Here is a 19,659-nt window from a genome sequence, read left to right on the forward strand (position 1 = left end):
TGAGCAGCGCTGCACGCTGGGAGCGGGTGGGCAGCGCGAGCGGCGGCGGGAGGAGCCGCGGCACGGCGCAGGTGAGGCCGGGCCGGGCCGGGGCGAGCGGGGTGTGCCGGGTGTGCGGCAGCCGCATCCCCAGCCCTGTGCTCCACGGGCAGTCTGCGGCGCGGGGTGGTGAGGCCAGGCGAGGGGGAGCACACGGTGCTGGAGTCAGGGCCGCGCTGGCAGCGGCGGGTGTTGAGGCTCGGAGGGGCCGCTCTGCCTCGGAGCCGCCGCTGTGCTGCCGGCCGGGCCGCCCCGGGGAATCGCTGGAACTGCAGCATGCCCGTGTTGGACGGGCTCGGCGTTGAGAGGCGAATAAAAGTGCCCTGAAGGGTGTAAGAGCTGTGCCGCAGAGGATCTCTTAGTGTGTGGGTTAAGGTTGTTGCTGAGTTGTATGTGACCAATGGGTTACGGAGCAGTTTGATTTTATACACTTAAGCAGGATGCTTGAGAGCGGCAGAGAACAAACAGCCAGATTCTGTCTTAGATTTTCTCATGCGTGAGAATACTATTTTAGTCAGAGATAGGGAAAAGTTCAGCCGATTACAAGGTGGTTTTATTTGTACCTTTTTAAATACCTTGTTCTAGCTACTTGAAATGCTAGGCTGTATGGAACATTTGATGTGTCCGTGCCCAGGTTACACGAAATTGACAGACTGAATGTTACAGTGGTAGTTCGATATGGGATAACAGTTGAAGGTGGAAAAAAACATAGTAAACTCCTTGATTGGAAATGTCATGAAAGCTGTGTATTTTTGGATTCGCTGAAAATTTCTGTTTTGTTTCAAAAAAATGTAATACATGGCGCAGTATAATAATGTTGCCACCTGTGTATGAACTAGGGAGTAACAAACTGCAGTAGCAGGGTATCTACTCAGCTGCTAACTTCTGAGCATGTAAAAACATTTCTGCTGTGGTAGCATTAGTTCAGTAGTAATCATACAGTGTGTTTCTCCATCTCTTTGAGACCCTTGTCTGTAATTATGGATAGCTAATTGTGCCACAGAAATCATTAGCTTTCTTTGGCTCATAAACCTTTATATTGTTGTGCTACTAGGTTATTGCACAGGTGTGTAAAATAATGTTAAATAAAGCATGTAAAATAACCTAGGCCTTTTTCTTCCTTAAAAACTTTGTGTAGTATATATACAAATAGCTTATTTATACTTCCATGAGGCTTGTGACAGATCCTGAAGCTTGCCATCAAGAGGTTATAGTTAGCAACTATTCATAACTCCCCTTGTCTAAGTTTGTATTTAGTTCATCACTAATCATTTAATCATAATTGTTTCCAAAGATGTTTGCTTCATCCTTTCAGATTTTTGTGCTGCAAACTGTACAAACATGGGGTTCCTTTTTTTTTTTTTTCTGAATTGTAACCAACCAAGAATGTTTTAGGACATTTTTAAATTGTGACTTGATATTTTTGTGATAATATAACTTCTTAAGACAGCAAAATTGAGACAACAGAATTTATGAAGACAATCAAGTGTCTCATTATTAAACTGTTTTAGAGACTTGCTTGCAATTGCAGGATTACCATTGACTGGTTGGATGCTTTACCTTATATTTAGTTAGGAAAATTTGAATTGTCATTTTTTGTCATATACTTTGTTTTGCCTGAATAATAGGGCTTCCCTTCACTTTTTCAAAGACATTTAAGTTGTGTTTCTTCTTATTCTTTTAATGTTTAATGTTCCTACTATGCTTTTGGGAAAGTCATCTAAGGCATGTAAGTCAGAATTCTCAATTTTGAAGTGTCTAGGTTCCTTCTCTGCAAAATCCCAACTTGTTTATAGAAGGCTTTTTTTCCTTGAATTTTGTCAGATTATGATGAGTGCACCAAGTAAAACGATAGAACTGCAGCTGCAGATGAAACAAAATGCTGAAGAACTGCAAGATTTTGTGAGAGAATTGGAGAGCTGGGAAAAAGATATTAAAGAAGTGGATTCTGAACTCAGGAAACAGAGTGGAGTCCCAGAAGAGGTAAGAAAACACAAGACCACTGTCAGCTATTCATACTGTGATATTATTTATGATAATTATGCTTTGTATTAGCAAAATTATAATTGTTGATTTACAGCATCTGAATAGAAGGCATGAACTAACCCATGACATGTTCTTCATCTGAAAAGCTGTGAGTTGCCTCTGGAGGTGATGAGGCCAGTCAGTTAATTTTTTAGATCTGTGAGAATATTTCTGTTTGCAGCATCAGTATTGCTAATTTATTGCTGACATTTAATATATTGAAGTGATTGTTCAGTGATACTCTGAAGAGAGTTGTCTTCTAAAATTCGCTTTCATATCGTACATGTAATATTTACTATTACATGTTGAAAGATTTATGCTTGTTGTTCTTGGTGCTTTTGTAGAGCTTATGAGAACAGCTTGCTGTATAGTTTTCTAAAATAAAACTAGCCACTAGATAGATACACTCTCTAGATACAGGTGCTGTAGATTCTTTGTGCGTTTTTCACACGTTTTATAATAAGTTACTTAATTCTGTTTAGAATTTGCCACCAATTCGAAACAAGGCTTTTAAGAAAAAGAAGAAAAGCAAGAATAAAGCCCCTTCAAAGATAACCTCTGAGGAAAACAAGAAAAACAAAATCAAGTCTTACGATTATGAAGCATGGGGAAAACTTGATGTGGTGAGTCTTAAGATTTGCTTTGTTGTCTGAGTCTTGTCTCCAGTTGATTCTGTGTAAAATAAGATTTTGTTAGAGTGCTGAGAATTCACTAGTCAGTATCTTAGTGTGCTGGGTACTGTATGAACATAGGGTAGTTTTCTCCCTAAAAGGTTACGTGTTTAATATTTGGAATATTGATAAATACTTGGTTTTCTATTGACTGTGCTTTCATTCAGCAGATTGAATTTAAGGGGGAAAAAACCCTCTTGTCTTAACAGTGAGCTGTTAAGAGCTCATAATTATAGTAAAATATAAGACTAAACAAAGCTGTCAGTATTGGAGGACATGTTAATAAAATCTTACTTGTATTTTTTAACACTGTTAAATTGTAATGAAGACTACAGTGGGGTTTTTTTTTCTGATTCCAGGATAAAATACTTGAAGAACTTGATAAAGAAGATAGTACTCATGATTCTGTATCTCCAGAATCAGACTCTGAAGAAGATGGAATTCGTGTAGATGCTGAAAAGGCTCTTGCAGAGAAGGAAAAGGTCATAGAATTATAGATGTTAATTATTGGTAAAGCAGCAGTTTAGGTATAGGAGTAGTTGCAATTTTCTTTTAAAAGATTATCCATTGAGACCACACGTCTGGTAAAAGAATTGCCTATTTGGAAATCTTTATCTGTTTCCCTGCCCATTGTCCAAAACAGAATACTCTCACTGCAGTCCTGTTCCTTCTCATTGTCAGTAGCAGCAGCGTGGCAGAGTCTAATTAATATATGCTTGTGATGACAAATGTATTGGTGATGTTTTGCTTTGAGAAGTTGAATGGTTGTATAGAATTGTTTCATGGAGCAAACTGGTTTTTTACCTGAACACAGCATCTGAGTGCCCCAAACTAACTCCACGAGAACTTAAAAATGCTCCCTTTGCAAGGCCAGTACAGCATGATGGGTGAGCTTCTTTGCTTTAATTATGGCCACTTCATACTGGTTCAGTTTTACCTAATAAAGGAGGATATATAAAGAAATCTCTTGGTTGCCATGAGAAAGAGACTAAATTGTGTAGCAGCTTCTATGTGTTTGATAAACTTCTTTGTTTGTAAGCAGTCACCTAACCCATCTGTCAGTCAATAGTGACTTCAAGTAGTTTTAGCTTTGGTTTGTGTTTTTATGGGATGGGTTGTTTGTTTTAAATTGTCTGCATGGGTGATATTTGTGTTGTATTCCTGCTGCTGTGGGATTTCTTTGGCATGTAATCTGCAGTCCTCACTGAGAAGTTGAGTTATCTTTGACCATTATTATTATCTTGGCTGTAGAGGTTGTTGAGGGTGCATGAGAGAAAAGTTGTGTCCCAGAGGAGGCAGAAATGAGAATGTTGACTTGTAAAGCACAGATGCCAAACCTACTTACTAAAAGCTTAAAAGAAACCCTTTCAGCAATCTAAGTAGATATGTATGAGCTTGTTACAGGTTTCTGGAAGTGACCTAGAGATACTGAAAATGCATTGTTTATAGACCCATTTTATAGAATATATCATGAAAATTATTTAATATGGTGCACATAGAATTTATTAGAAAACATATTTCATGGTAATCAGCACTTGAGGAGAAATGTTGAACAAAAATATTCAAGCATTTCTAAAATACTTTGATTTTTTACAGTTTTTAATTAGTAATGTGTCTGCCGATCTATAATAACTTGCTGAAAATGCTTTTTTTTTATTCACAGGGTAATAACTACTTTAAACAAGGAAACTTTGATGAAGCTATAAAATGCTATACTAGAGGCATGCATTCTGATCCATACAATCCAGTGTTGCCCACAAACAGAGCATCAGCTTTTTATAGAATGAAAAAGTAAGATTTGCTTTGTTAAATCTGTAATATTTTCGTACTTTAGATGCTACATTCAGATTTTTGGTCTAGTTTTAATTCTTGTTTTATTCATCATGCTGTGATTCAGTCTGTGTCAGGCCATTGTTGCAGCCTACTTTCCAATTTCACTGTGAAATAGGAATTGCCAGGAGAAGTAATCTGGTAGTCTCATCAATTTTCCTTGGCTTGCACACTAGCAATCCACTGTCTTCTATGTTACAGTGTGAGATTTAAAAGAAAAAAGAGGAAGAGAAGGTTAGAGCTCACTGAATCTGAAACACAGTTTATTTCTAAGGCTTTGGTTAGTTTTGGGTGAAGAAAGGATACAGAGGAGTTGGTTATTTTTTTGTGCAGTAGTAGGGATTCTTGACTGCTGTTTTCTTTTCTTGTTTTAATGTGTTTGGAATCAAGAAATGTGTAAATACATGCTTCAGAAGGGGCAGAAACCAAGTAAGATTTCCATGTTGCTAACAACCTGGAGAGGCTCAGAGTAAAATAAATTACTGAAGTTCTGGGGTTTGTTACCTAGATGTGTCCAAACTACTCATTCTTTTGTTTGATAGGTTTTCTGTTGCAGAATCTGACTGCAATTTAGCACTTGCTTTAGATAAAAATTACATAAAGGCTTATGCCAGAAGAGGAGCTGCTCGCTTTGCTTTGAAAAATTTTAAAGGTGCTAAAGAAGGTGGGTCTTTTTAAAATTTTCTTAAAATATAAACAAACTTGTGTGATCTGCTTCTTTGATGTAGGAATTTAATTTTCATTTCCTATAAACAAAGAAATTAAGTACCGTGTTGCGTATTCTTCTGGTAAGGTAAAATTCAAGTAGCAAGTCCAGATTATAGTGGTAGATGTTAGTAATTCTGGAATAATTCAGCTCTAACTGTTTTAGAATGATGTATTTCTTGAAATACCTTAGGCTTCCTGGGTAACTATAAGAAAGGTTTATCTTAGAAGAATGCTGTGCTTACTGGTCTGTTCTTCCTACCTGAAATATATTTTACTGGTCTTCTTACAGATTATGAAAAAGTTTTGGAGCTGGATGCAAACAACTTTGAAGCAAAAAATGAACTGAAGAAAATTGATCAGGTAATAAGATTAATAGCATAACATAAATTAATGTGCCCTGTTCAGTTTATATCCGTGTCAATTTTTATAACAAGAACTGATCAAACTGATTTTCACATGCTTTTGGCATCTGAACTTCACTAAGGTTCAAATCTTTAATGGAGTATCTTTTGGAAAAACTCACATATATGCAAGTATCAGTGTAATAGTGGATCACAGACTAAGACTGCATGTGTGCACCATCTGGCATTTTTTGGATATTTTGTTGTTTGGTTTTCATTGCTTGGTTGGGTTTTGGTGGCTTGGTTGGTGGGTTTATTTTTTTAAATTTTCTTCCATTTTCTTCCTCCTGTGTTACTGCTTTTTTCAGCTTAGTATTTTGGTATAAGGAAGCACAGCACATGAGAGAACCTCTGTTCTCTTGGCCATAAAACTGCATTGCTAGCCTGCTTGTAGTCCCACTGATTGCTGTGGTGGTAAGGTGTAGAAAGTTGTTCCAAGAATAACAAAATACTCTAGTGCTAGTTAGATCCCTTTTGTGATAGGGGGGAGAATGTTAATTATGATGACCTTCATAAGTATAAGCTTACCTGTCACTTCTGTATGAATTTACTTGCAGCTCATCAACAGTATTTGTGACAGTGCTTGAAAACTTTATTTTCTGAATGAAGATGCAGTCTCTAGCAATTGAAGAAATATACACTATCTGTATTGGACTTTATACAAAGGTTCCATGAGTCACTTCACACTGTGCTTCAGAAATTACATACTTTTTATTTACCAAGTGTTATTCTGACTTGTAGTCCCTTACAGAAATACGTTTTCAAGAAACAATTTCAAATTGCCTTAAAATTGTCTCTTCAATTTGAATTTAACTTAAAACACAGGCACTTCTGTTAAAAAGCTTGGAAAATTTTCTTCAAAGTTTAGAAATTATTGTAATTTATGTTCTGAAAATTATTAAGTGGGGAAATGCTTACTGAAGGGAAAAAAATATGTTTTTACAGGCTCTGTCATCAAAAGAAAATTCAGAACAGAAAGAGTTTGAGGATGCAGTCAGAACAGGATTGACAGATGAAGAGAAGCAGCGCATTGAAGACCAGCAGCTCAAGCAGAAGGCAATTGCAGAAAAAGATCTGGTAAGTGACAGGTTCTGGTGGAACAGGAGAAACCTAGCAAGGAAAAGGGTTGTGTTGTGCGGTTAGTTATGCTGCTGTTAGTTATGCAAATGTATTATTATTATTATTATTATTATTATTATTATTATTATTATTATTATTATTATTATTATTATTATTATTATGCAAATGTAAAAGAAAAAAGATTTAATTAATTTAAATCTGATACTGCCTTGAACTTCATACATGGAATGTCCTTGATGTTACCTTAAATGTTTTATATATTGGCCTCTTGTAAGGTGAGTAGGACAGTGAGTTCTGTTTGGATTTTTCTGGAGAAATAGTTATAAAAGGTAGCTTTTACAGCCCAAATTGTACATTCAAAATTTCAAATACATAGTAAGACAAGTAGAACTTAAACTGCACTTTACAAAGATGCCTTTTCTGCATTATTATAAGCATCTTGATGCTTGCTTTTCCAAGGGGAATTCTGGACTATTTCTCTGATTACAAGATAATCATGATTACATGATGAATAGTAGTTACAAAAAGGACCTGAGAGTGCAGAGAGCATATGTAAAAATGTATATCTGGATACAGTCTTGACTCACAGTTGGCTTATTGACCTCTGACCACTCTTTCAATAAGTAAATAACATTACCAACTAAACCAAAATTTTTCTGTTCACTTACCTAGCTATGTAACTTCTGACTTGTTATTATTCAGGTTTGCTATACTGGTTGTAAGAAGTAATTAGATAAGAATGAAAGTGTGCATTAAGGAACAAGAGTTTGAATAGGTCTCAGAAGACAAATTTCAGTCTAATGCAATACTTCATTGGCAGCAGAGCTGACTCACTGCAAGCTTGTTCCTGACAACATGGATCCTTGTCATATCTGAACTGTGGCCTTTCTGTTTTTTTGTTAGTTAGTAGAGTAGGAGCAGAGAACATGTGCAGCTTCAAATTAGCACTGAGAAGCAAAAGGTAATAGTTCATTGCACTAGATTTTCTCAATGCTGTTTTTTTTTTAACCTAAATATTCCAGGGTAATGGTTATTTCAAAGAAGGAAAGTACGAGGCTGCAATAGAATGTTACACCCGGGGTATTGCAGCAGATGGCACCAATGCACTGCTGCCAGCTAACAGAGCCATGGCCTACCTAAAGATTGAGAAGTAAGTGGAGTTGCATGTTCTGTATTCTTTGTTGTAAGTCAGGAGGACTAGTGATCCAGTAGATTTTCACTCGAGTTATTGTCACTCTCTCATTTTTGCTAGAATTCAGTATAGAATAAATCATATTGAAAGCAGTAAAGGAGAGGAAACAGATCTGTATGTGTGATCTTGAAATACAATTTGTAGGAAGCAAGTTCTGAGAGAACAAAATAGCACCAGTATGAAGTAATGATTTCTGAAGTTGGATTTTTGTTCTTTTATGTGTACAAAATTCAGATATTCACATTTCTGAAAGGAACTGCCCAAAGCTTTGTCTTTGACTATGAAATCCAGTCAGCTACAAAATTTTGCAGTGTAAAAAGAAGTGGATTATAACTTCTGACTTTGGAGGGAATGAATGAATAAAAGCTTTTTCTGGAAATTATTATCTTTTAAAATGTTTTTTTTTTTACTTCACTGATAGATGCATATATGCATTGCTTTTTTTATTTGAAATTAAGTTTTATCCAAATAACCCAGAAACTCTAGGGAAATTCATGCTTTCCAGCAAATTCGATAGTTCCATATGGCCAGCTTTTACATGTGAACTTCTTTTGACTCTGTGATGGTGTGGTAATTTAAAACTTGTAGGCTGGTGGCATGAGAAGCAGAGGATTATGTTGGTTTTCTGTTTTAACGTGACATGGCTGAGTATCTGTAGAGACAGTAGATGGATCTCAAATTAGGATAAGATGGATTGCATGGATAGTATTTCTGACACAATACTTGTAATTTAAAAGACATGAGAATGCAAATAATCTTCTGTGAGATTTAGAGGAAGTGATACTTTTAATTGAATGACCAAGCAAGAAAATTGATTCTCTATGATAAATCTTGTGTCATGGGTCTTTTCATTTGAAAGAGGACCAAGCATAAAATGCAACAAAAGCCCGTTGGTATTCCTGCAAACTGCTAGTACTGATGAGAACAGTAAATAAAAATTAATTTGCATAAATTTAATGGTAGTTTGAACATTGAGAATAGGAATGAAAATACTTTAATAAGCATATAGCAGAATCGTGATCTAATGTAGCAACATAAATGGGATGAGGAAATCTAATCTTAAAATGAAGCAAATTACATTAATTCAAGAATATTGTGAATTATCATTCTGAAACAGTTAAGGACAAGTCACAGAATTTGAAATGTAGAGAAATTTATTTTCAGGTATATTTGCTTCTCTCTGGTATGTTTTCTTTATTTGTGGTGGTACTTCTGGTTTTCAGAAGTACAAATCCACGGTACTAACTTTGATTTTAAGACTGTTGTTGAATTTTTAAAGTGGACTCTGCTCTCACAAGCTTGAAGTGGTTTTTTTTCTTTACAGAGGATGTGAATTTTTGTAATGCTAAAAAGGGTCAGCACTTTGTTATGAGATACCAAAGGATATATCTTAAATTTCAAGATGCTGAGGAACAATATTTTACGGGAGTTTTTTAATTGGCATTTTAGCTCAATTATATGTTTATTTATGTAGGTAATAAAGATCTATCTTTATATTTTAATTGGTTTGGGTAGCTCTATCTTTTCAGTTAAAACTGCCTCTCAAAACTGATTGTTAATTTTGTATTATGCTTTTGCTGAGGTACAAAGAGGCAGAAGATGACTGCACTCAAGCTCTGCTCTTAGATGCTTCCTATTCTAAAGCTTTTGCCAGAAGAGGAGCTGCCAGAGTTGCTCTTGGAAAGCTAAAGGAAGCTATTCAAGGTACAATTGTAAATTTGCCTAAATGTTGTAGGTAGGAGATCAGTGTAAGGACATCCTGATCTTTTTTTGTTCTGACTTGCTGAGATTATCAGTGCAAAAGTTAAGAGTCAAGTGGTTTCTGTTAGATTTCAGAGAATATGTTTAAAAACTCTTGTGTCGGTGCCCATGTAATGGGAAGACAGTCTTGTGTGAAATTACAGCTGTAGCTGTTTATAATAAGTAGTAAGAAATAGTTCAAAAAGTTGGTTTAAAAAGTAGGTCATGATAATAGGCATTAGGATGACTTATAAGGAGACAGGGAGTAGATGGAGAACTGGCTGAAGAACAGAGGGTCTTAATCAGTGACACAGGGTCTAGTTGGAGGCTTGTCACTAGTGGTGTCCCTCAAGGTTCAGTACTGGGCCCATTATGGTTTAACTTGCTCATTGGTGACTTGATGAAGGGGCAGATGCCTCCTCTGGAAGTTAAGTGATGGCACAAGCTTGGAGGAGCAGCTGATACCCCAGAGGGCTGTGAGGCTTCCAGAAGAGTCTTGAGAGATTGGAGAGATGGTACCCTCAGAAATCCAAAAAGCAATTGCAGGGTTCTGCACCTGGGGAAAAAATAACTCCTACACCATCACAGGCTTGGGGCTGACCTGCTGGGAGAAGGACTTGGGGGATGATAAGCTGTCCATGAGCCAGCAGTGCCCTTGTGGCCAGGAAGGCAATGGAATCCTGGGCTGCACTGGGAAGAGCATTGCCAGCAGGTCCAGGGAGGTGATCCTGCCCCTCCACTCAGCCCTGGTGAGGCCACATCTGAGCTCTGTGTCCAGTTCTGGGCTCCTCAGCACCACAGAGACATGGAGCTCCTGGAGTGGGTCCCACAGAGGGTAACAAGGATGGTCAGAGAATGGAGCATCTCTAATGAGGAAAGGCTGAGAGAGCTGTGCCTGTTCAGCCTTGAGATGGCTGAGGGGTGACCTCACCAGTGTCTGTCAGTATCTGAAGGGAAGGTGTTGAAAGGATGGAGCCAGGCTCTGCTGGGTGGTGCCAAGCAATAGCACAAGAGGCGAAGGGCAGAAACTGATGCACAACTGAGGAACAGCTTCATTACTGTGCAGGTCATCAAGCACTGGAACAGATTGTCCAGAAAGGTTGTGGAGTCTCCCTCAGCTGAAATATTTAAGAACTGGCTGGACACCATCCTGTATATTGCACTTCAGGATGACTCTGCTTGAGCAGATGAGCCACTGATGGTCCCTTCCAGCCTTCTGCCCATTCTGTCACTTGCCTGCCTTTAACTATTTTTAGAGCTATGAAAGAAAAATAGAAGGTTTGAAAATTTGCCATGTGTACATTATAACTTGAAATATCCACAGTTTATGTGTTGTTTTTCACTCAGATTTTGAAGCTGTTCTGAAGCTGGAACCTGGAAATAAACAAGCAATAAATGAACTCACGAAAATAAGGAATGTAAGTATGCTTATTTGGGTATAGTGGGTTTTTGTTTGTTTGGGAGATTTTTATAAGGCTAGTACTAGAATATTTTGTTATTTATTACATTATTTTGATCATACCTTCATGAAACACTTGATCTTTTGGACAACTTGCAAATTTTTTTTCAGGAATTAGCTGAGAAAGAGCAGCGGACTCATCAAGAATATCCTGCAGTATTGATAAAAGAAGCAGAAATTAAAAATATAGTGAAGATGATTGATAATCCATTACAGATTAAATCAACAGTAAGTTACATAAATTGCTTTCTATAATGGTGGGAAAAGTAGAGCATAGTTAAAATCTATTTTGTATATTATAGACTAACTCCTTATATAGCCTTCCCTGTGGAAAACCAAAAATATATAAATTTACTGTTTTGATACTTTTCAAGAACATACACACACATGGAAATGGTGAAGTTCACAGCAGTGGTGGTGTAAGCATTCAGCCTGCAGTACCACCCTCAGCAAACATGGTGTGTGCATACATTTATAATGTGAAATAGGCAGGCAGCCCCAAAACCCTGTCTTGTGCCTATAGATAATACTGCAGTTGAGAGTAAGTAGAGAAGCATTTAGAAGCTCTGAGTCAATTTTCCTTAATTTCTACTGCTGTTCACAGTTTTTACAGCAGCCATAGTGGTTATAAGATATGTTGCCTACTTGTGTCATATGCTGCTGTTGCTTAGGGCTGCTTTCTAGAGTGCTTTGAGCATGCATTTTCATCCCTGTAAACTGTAGGACATCTGGATATTGGTTTTCAGTAAGGAATGTATTTGGACTATGAATTATCAGTGGTTGTAGTGAGATACAATGAGTTAATGATGTAGAATGAGTTACAGATGAAAAAATGTAATACCAGCTTTCTTTATGTATTAGGCTTCCTCTTTATGCACTCAGGAATGAGTTGTGTGAATACAAAGAGTGCTCATACTTTTTATGTGTATGCAGTCATGTGAAAACCTTTGTTTACTCTCTTAAATAATATAGTTCAGATGCATAGTTTTAGTAGAAAACACGTGATTATTTTGATCCTTAAACCTAAATGAATTTATTGTGAAGTAGCTGAAATATTATAGACAGTTATTTTAACAGTTTATTATGTTTTCACTTTGGCTGCTAAATTAAGTGAAAATGCTAGGTTGGTTCTATTCCTCTTGTTTTCAAGGTAGGTAAGTATAGATGGATCATCTGTGCTTTTAGTGCTGCAGTTTCCTAGAAGTCTAAATTGTTGAGTATGTTTAATCATGTGCATTTGCCTCTATTTCTAGAGCAATACATACTATGTTCATGTTCAGGAAATGAAGTTTGAAGTAAGAAGTGAGGAGAGCTTTTTTTCTAAGACCTGTGATGGTGGCACTAGGTGATGGTCGAAAGTAATGATGATCATGCAGAGATAAATTAGCATTTTAGCATGTGATGGAATTAATTACCTAATTAATTAGGATGTATATAATGTAACTCAGCAGGGCTGAGTTACAGATATTTATTATATCAAAATTTTAAGTTGTGGGCCAAGGCCTGTGTTGTTGGATATTCTTTTATCTTGATAGATTACAATGCTTGACCACATAATGGGACAAAGTATATGATACGTCTTTCCTTTTCAACCTTAGTGGGAAGAGACTATGTGTTTTTAATTGTTTAAAAACAGACCACATATGGAGATCCTCTAGGGTAAGGATATACTGGTTTATGAGGGTAAAGCAATACAATTATTATATCAGGCTTTATGTAGAATTTTATGGTTTCATGGTTTTGCCAGGAAAATGCAAAGTGTCTTCTCTGTGCACCACCACAGAGGTAACTGGTTATCATAAGATTATTTTAAGTTACACACAGCTGTGTCTGGAGTGTTTAAACACTTACATTGAGTCCACATGTGACATGAGGTCTTTGCTCTGTTTAGAAGCCATTGCAAAGAATAGATATTGAAGAAGTTGATGATGATTCATCAGATGGTGACTTGCCCAGCACTACTTTAGTCAATAACTGGAGGAATTCAGTGAGTGTTGAAGCAACAGAAACTCTAGATCAGGATGATTTGTTTACTACAGTTGATATTCCAAAAGCAAAGCACTTGAAAATAGAAGAAATCAGTGATACATCAATATTACAGTAAGTATAATAATTCTGATTCTCTTTTAAAAAGGTAAAGGTAGTTGAAATGTAATCTTCATTTCCAGGTGTCTAAGTGTGGTGAGGTATTGAAGATACTTTGGAGAATATGAATTAAAAAGGAAATTGCAGTTCTTGCACATGTACCTCTTTGACCATGCAGTGGTTGAGAAAAATATGATCTGTTTAGTGTCAGATGGGAAACTTAGTCTTGCATTACAAATATAAAGGAATTTATGTTTTCTTGCATGCTGTTCTCTTTATAGCTTGGGCACTCCATCTTCCCTAGCTGTTTCTACAACTTCTGTTTGTAGTTTTTTAGAAGAGATTTTGAACAGAATTCAATTCTTTGTACCCTAGTTATGTGAAGATGAGTGTCACCACCTTCTCCTCTGCTGAGGTTCAGATGTGCTCAGTTTCTAAGTCACACTGTGCTAGTTAGGCAAACTCAAGTCTGAAACTAAGTTGAAGTACTGAAGCTTTATCCTTGCTTAGAACTTGCTTATCCTTATCCTTATCTTAGAACTTGTTGTCCACTGCATCAACACTGCCTCATTTTGTTAATAGAAAGAATCCTTATCAAAATTTCTGTGAGAAACACTAGCCCCACCCACCTTTTCTAGCCCAGTTAGATGGACTTACTGTGAAGTGTTGAAGAAAAAAAGTATATTAAGTATATTCCTAACCATTTCTTAATTTCTAAATAATCAATGGATTTAAATGACAAATTATAGACAAAAACTGGATCTGCTGCTGTCAGTGTTGAAATTAGTCCATCACATTGCTGTTTTCCATTATAAAATTGCAGAAGGTGTGATTTTTTCTTTTTTGGCAGGTATATATGGGAGAAACCTACTATAGAATGCAATTATTTCCAGAAACAAAGTAGAGAGAGCCTGAGTAAATTTAAATATTTGCAGATTTTTTTTTTAAAGGTGAATTGAATATAAAAATTGTGTAATTTGAAGGAATTTTAAATATCTGCTTAAATTAGAAGACATTCTCTTTTAGAAAGTTTTCAGTATTTTAGCTTTTAATGAAAAGAAAGATCTCTAATTAGGTCTCACTGTAGAATTTCCTTAAAAGTTGGTTTGATTATGTGTTTCAAAATACATTTGCAGGCTGCCTGTAAATGTGAAAGGAATATCATCAACAGTGCATCCATCTTTTCCTGCAAGCAAACAGAGAGAAAAAGAAATCAGAAGGTCATTTATGTCTGCTTCTTCAGTTCCTCCCATTCCTACAAATTCTTTCCAGCTTGAATCTGACTTCAGGAAGTTGAAAGACTGCCCTGAAAACATGTACTTGTACCTGAAGGTATGAAACATAGAGTATCAACAGTGCTTGGACAGTTTCTTCATCAATACCCTAGGGTAGAAGGGGGATAGCCATGTTTAGAGTGTCTCAAGTCTACAATAGCCCCTTTCCTTAACTGTCTTCACATAACAATAAGTATTCTTATGCACATTTGAGTTTTTCTTCTTTTGTACCTTTTTTTTTTTGCTCTAAGTACAGTATCTGTATTTTTTTTCAAATATAGGCCCTTGTTCTTTAAAGACTTAAATACATTAGTAACTCTGTTAAATTCTGATTTTTAAAATGATTGCTTCTAGGGTAGTTAGACATAGCGACATTTTTAAACTGGGCAAATGCTTGAAACACAGCAAGCTACTTAATGTGTACTTATATATATGTTTTGAAAAAAAAATCACTTTAATTTTTTTAAAGAGAAGTTAGAAATTACCATTACCAAAAAAATGCAAACAAGCAAGCAAAAATTGTTGTTCGATGTCAAATTGTGTGATTTGGTTTTTGTGCTTTCATCCACTTCAGCATTGTCCATGACCTTCTAAAAACAGACATGTAATTCTCATTACTCACTTGTATTTTTTTGTCTAAAATTAACTTTTTAAATTTTTCCATAGCAAATAGAGCCCTCGCTTTATGCAAAGCTGTTTCAGAAATCCTTAGATCCAGACTTGTTTAACCAGATCCTGAAAATTCTGCATGACTTCTACATTGAGTAAGTTTAACTCCTCCTCTGTTTTGCATTGCTTATTGCTTTTCTGAAACATTTGGGGTTTTTTGATAGGGGGAGGTTGTGGTTTTGTTTTGTGTTTGAGGGTTTTTTTATGTTCTCTGTAGTCCCAACCTCAGGCTTACAAAATTATTTCCAGCACACATCATTACATGAGCATAATGAAATCATTGGAATTACCCAATAGTTGTTTCTTAAGAAGTGAAACTCCTAATGAAAAAATCAGGTAGAAAATAAATCTTTTCCTGAGTGTTGTTGTATTGTGCTTCGCTAAAGAGCACCAGAAACTTGCATTAGTCTGTATGAAATCACTTTTGTTCTTATTACTGTGTGGGTATTCTGAGAGCACATAGAATTCAACATTGTCCTCTATTTTAGCTTTCTAAAGCTGAGAAATTCAGAGGGTTTCAGTTTTACACCATGCTTATTGTGATGCATTCAGACTTCATTATCTGCTAGCATTTTACAGTTGCCTGCAGCAAATGTGTATTGGAGAATGAGGCTCTGATAAGACAGGACCAGACAAGTTATTTTTGAAATTTCTGTCCATGCTATCATTTGAGTCCTAAAGTTCATTTTGTCTGTCAGAGGCAATGTACTGGTTTTCTGAACTACACTGTCCGAGAAGCATACACTTGATGTTCTTCAGTGTTGTTTTATGGATATAAGCATGCATAAATCAATGTTTGCCTTTCTCTTGGTTTCCTTAAAAAGTAAAATATTCATCATATGGTTGAAAAATGCTGTCTTAGAGATACAGTCCTGCATTTGCTGATACAACATAAAAAAGCTAGGAAGCTGAAATTGTTTGCTGTAAGGTAAGAGTCCTGTCTCCTCCAAAAGAAATGTGAAGTTATGAAAAAAAAAATACTATTTGTTAGTATTTGCAACAAAGGCAGTGCCTGTATACTGTTGACCAGAAAAATGTGAAATGAACACAATCTAGGAATTTTCTGTATTGATGAAAATGAAGGCAGCTGTAATTGGTTCAGCTTTTCATTGAGCTTCCTTGGCCTCAGATGCTGCTTCCTTTCATACTACCTGGTACATAAAAAATAGTGATGTTACAGCCAGGTGTAAGCATTAAATCATGTTGTAGGTATTTTGTACATGTCCAGCAGTTAGTTTTGCATCAGTCTTGGTCAGCTCTAGTAGAGCAATAATACCTACGTAAAGCTTTCTGGATATTGACTTTTTGCTTTGTAAATGGATAAAAGAACAGGAAAGACAGAGATAAGGAATTCTGTTGGTCCTTTAATTTCTTGTTCCTGAATTCTTCAGTGTTGCTTGCAGCTACTGAATATCTCTAATCAACAGTGGTTATTTTTATATTCGTAATAATCTTCTTCAGGAAAGAGGATCCATCACTCATCCTTGAAATCCTCCGGAGCCTCTCTGAATTAAAAAGATTTGATATGGCAGTAATGTTTATGTCTGGCTCAGAAAAAAAAAGTAAGTAATTTGGTAGTGTCTTTGTGACCTTAGTTTGTGATACTGTAGAATCTTGCAAAAAATATGTAGATCTTAACGCTATTCTTGTTTATTCCATGTAATAATCACTTTAGTTGTCTAGCTTTTTATTGTTTTAGAAGTTAATATGAATGTCATGTAATTTTTCTTAGTCCTTTGACTCCTTATTTATTGCTTAGACTAGAAAACTACAGCTAAATCCTCTTATTTTAATCAGTAATACCACTGCATTTTATTCTGATAAAATAAGCTTTGCCAACTTGTCAGTTTGTAGCTGGTAATGTTACAAATTTATGAATTTTTTATTAAATCATACATCTGAGATTCAAGGGATCCAGATTATGCAGTTTCCACAATTTACAACTATGACAAATCCTGACATTTCTGTTGGCAAAAGAATGTGAATGTCTCTAAAGCACTCATTGTGGTTTTCTGTCCTGTTCTGGAGCATCACTCACAGTAGTTTGCAATTTGGGTTGACATTGGCTTGAATTCATCATTTATAAAAATGGGTTTTGTCTCAAACTTTTTCTTTATTTAGTACACCAGACAGACTATGTAATAGTGAGTAAGTGAGACACTTAGGAAGCAAAACATTTCACTGGGACCATGTAAATTTAAATTTACTATCTACAGCTGAGTTTCATTAATAACCATTATACTTAAAATTTCTGAAATGTTAATCTCCTTAAAATAAAATAACTTGTCTTACTAAAGTGCAGTGCCTCTTACAAATGGCATTCACACCTTTACCTGATGTTACCTTTTTCTGCCATTGGCATTAATGTTTGTCTTCTGCATGTAGTGGCATAGTGTCAGGATAGTAAAGAAACTAAAAACTGTCTGTTGCCTGGATTGTACACATCTGTTTAAGAAAGTGTTGATAGGCAGCTCCTGGGCATTGAAACAAAGTGGAAGTTTTGCTTTGCTACTTTTCATCTTTATCCCAGTAATTGAAAAATGTGTTGTTATTTCATCTGTATAATCCCTTACTCTCTCCAAGGAAAGAATTGGACTAATTTACCTTAAAAGTGTGAATCACAAAAATAACAATTCATGTTGGGATTTGCTTTTCAGTTACACAGGTATTATTCAATCATGTGAACCACATGGGATTAAAAGATGCTTCTGTTGAAGAATTGGAGAAGAAATACGGCATTTTCTCGTAGCAAGATGGCTGATGTAAATGTCAGGATGTAAATGCACCTTTTTTCATGTGGAAAATTGGCTATGAAGGCTATAAAGACTGCAATTTTGTTGCTTTTTATAAATAATGAAACTCTTAAACTTGGGTTAGCCAAATGGCAAGTGCCTGAAGAGATTGTTATTTAGTTCTGCAGTACACTTGTTTTCCACTACCTGAAACAATGTGGATCTACGTTTTCTTCAGTGGAATCCATTTGCCTGAAAAGCAATTGGGGAAATTGGCATTCAGGATCTGGACTGTAGATAGAAATCTTTATTAAAAGGAGAAAAATATTTATAAACATGTCTTTGGTAAGAATCAAATGCTGTATATTAGAATTATGCATGGTTTTTTATTTTAGAAAATAAATTGAACGTTGAATTGAAGATACTATATTCATAACTTTTTTTTTTTTTTATTAAGGTGCCTAAATCACTCTTCTGTAAAGATCCACCACATCAGAACTTGTACTGTGCAAAGTGAACCTGAAGTATAGAGGCAGGAAAATCCCAGAGTTTTTATTTGAGTTTATCTAAAAGTGGAGTTTTAGCATTGGTAGCTGAGAACCTCTGAAGCTATTCTGTAAACCTCAACTGTAATTGCAGAATAGAAGGATGACAAATACTGTAGAATTAAACTAAAAAGTTTAAAGGAAAACACATCTGTCTTATTTGAAGAGTACTTTTAAAACAATCTGGTGAAGCTTAACCCTTGTGAATCAGTTGTTCCTAGCGGTAGACCCCTTAAGATGACTCAGGAGGCTAAGCAAAATACCTCAACAGTAGAAGAAGGCAAAAGCATGAAATTCACTGAAATTCTTAGATAGGAGTGAGTATGAAGCATAATAAATTACTTATGCTGCTCACATTACCAGGAGGAAACAACAGCACTTGTCAAGTATACTCTTAACTCTAGTATCCAGGTGATGGTGTAAGCTTAACTGCTGGCTCTTCCATCCTGCACATGCTGATATCCTGGCTGTTTGCTTTCGTCCTGATTCATCCCTTTTGCTTTACTGATGCTTCTTTGAAAGTTTTCATTTGGTGGTTGTGCTGTTTCTCAGAGGAATGATTAAATAACTATAGCATTCTAAAAGCCTTCAAACTTCCAACATGGATTAGTAGGAGAAGGTGTAAATGTTGTCTTCTAGTTAGTCAGTATTAGAAAACTAATTTTAAAACGTTTACGGGTATGTTATGTCCTAGTTCAGATATCATCCAGTTTTAAAAAAAATTACCTGAGCTGCATTCTCAGGCCTGGTAGCAATTGACAGGAATGGCATCAGCACTTGACCCCTAAGGTAGCTTCAAATCAGCCCTGGAGCTGAGCACCTGAGCAGATGGTGCTACTGAGGGAATGGAAGAGCCTTTACATAGCACTGCTTGCAGGCTACCTACAGTAAGAATTGTTTCTACTAGGTGTATCCCAGGTTGCTGATAACAGGCTGTTTATTCCCCTTACTGTAAAGCCTTAAAGATAAGGTATTGGGTTACTGCTGTAACTAATAAATGGTAGGGCATGTAGTTATCTGAAATCTTATAGGTATGGATTTTGTAGATAGTGTATCTTCCTATAGACTGTTACAAGTTGTTCAGTGTAGAACTGAGGTGTTTGCTTGATTAGGTTATACTAATAAACTATTTGGTACATTCTCAAAGCCTGGTTTTTGAAAGCTGTTGTATGAAAACAATTGATTGGAATAGGGACCTTGAAAGGTAAA

At 36.1% G+C, this 19,659-nt stretch overlaps 1 protein-coding gene across 2 annotated transcripts; it reads left to right on the forward strand.

Moving 5' to 3' along the window:
* Nucleotides 1–12: 12 nt before the first annotated feature.
* RPAP3 (RNA polymerase II associated protein 3) lies at nt 13–18,325 on the forward strand. 2 transcript variants are annotated; one of them, XM_079304902.1, is made up of 17 exons: nt 13–71; nt 1,864–2,022; nt 2,547–2,687; nt 3,095–3,217; nt 4,399–4,526; nt 5,108–5,229; nt 5,563–5,633; nt 6,620–6,751; nt 7,777–7,904; nt 9,529–9,650; nt 11,034–11,104; nt 11,257–11,373; nt 13,037–13,245; nt 14,367–14,562; nt 15,171–15,268; nt 16,635–16,735; nt 17,831–18,325. In XM_079304902.1, exons 2-17 carry the CDS (start codon nt 1,867–1,869, stop codon nt 17,920–17,922), a joined length of 2,007 nt encoding a protein of 668 aa, XP_079161028.1. In that variant the 5' UTR covers nt 13–71; nt 1,864–1,866; the 3' UTR covers nt 17,923–18,325. The 2 variants fall into 2 exon arrangements, with proteins under 2 accessions (XP_079161028.1, XP_079161029.1); XM_079304903.1 differs by having other exon boundaries at nt 62–178.
* The last annotated feature ends 1,334 nt before the right edge of the window (nt 18,326–19,659 follow it).

The sequence above is a fragment of the Erithacus rubecula genome (assembly GCF_903797595.1).
Source record: "Erithacus rubecula genome assembly, chromosome: 4".
Lineage (NCBI taxonomy): Eukaryota > Metazoa > Chordata > Aves > Passeriformes > Muscicapidae > Erithacus > Erithacus rubecula.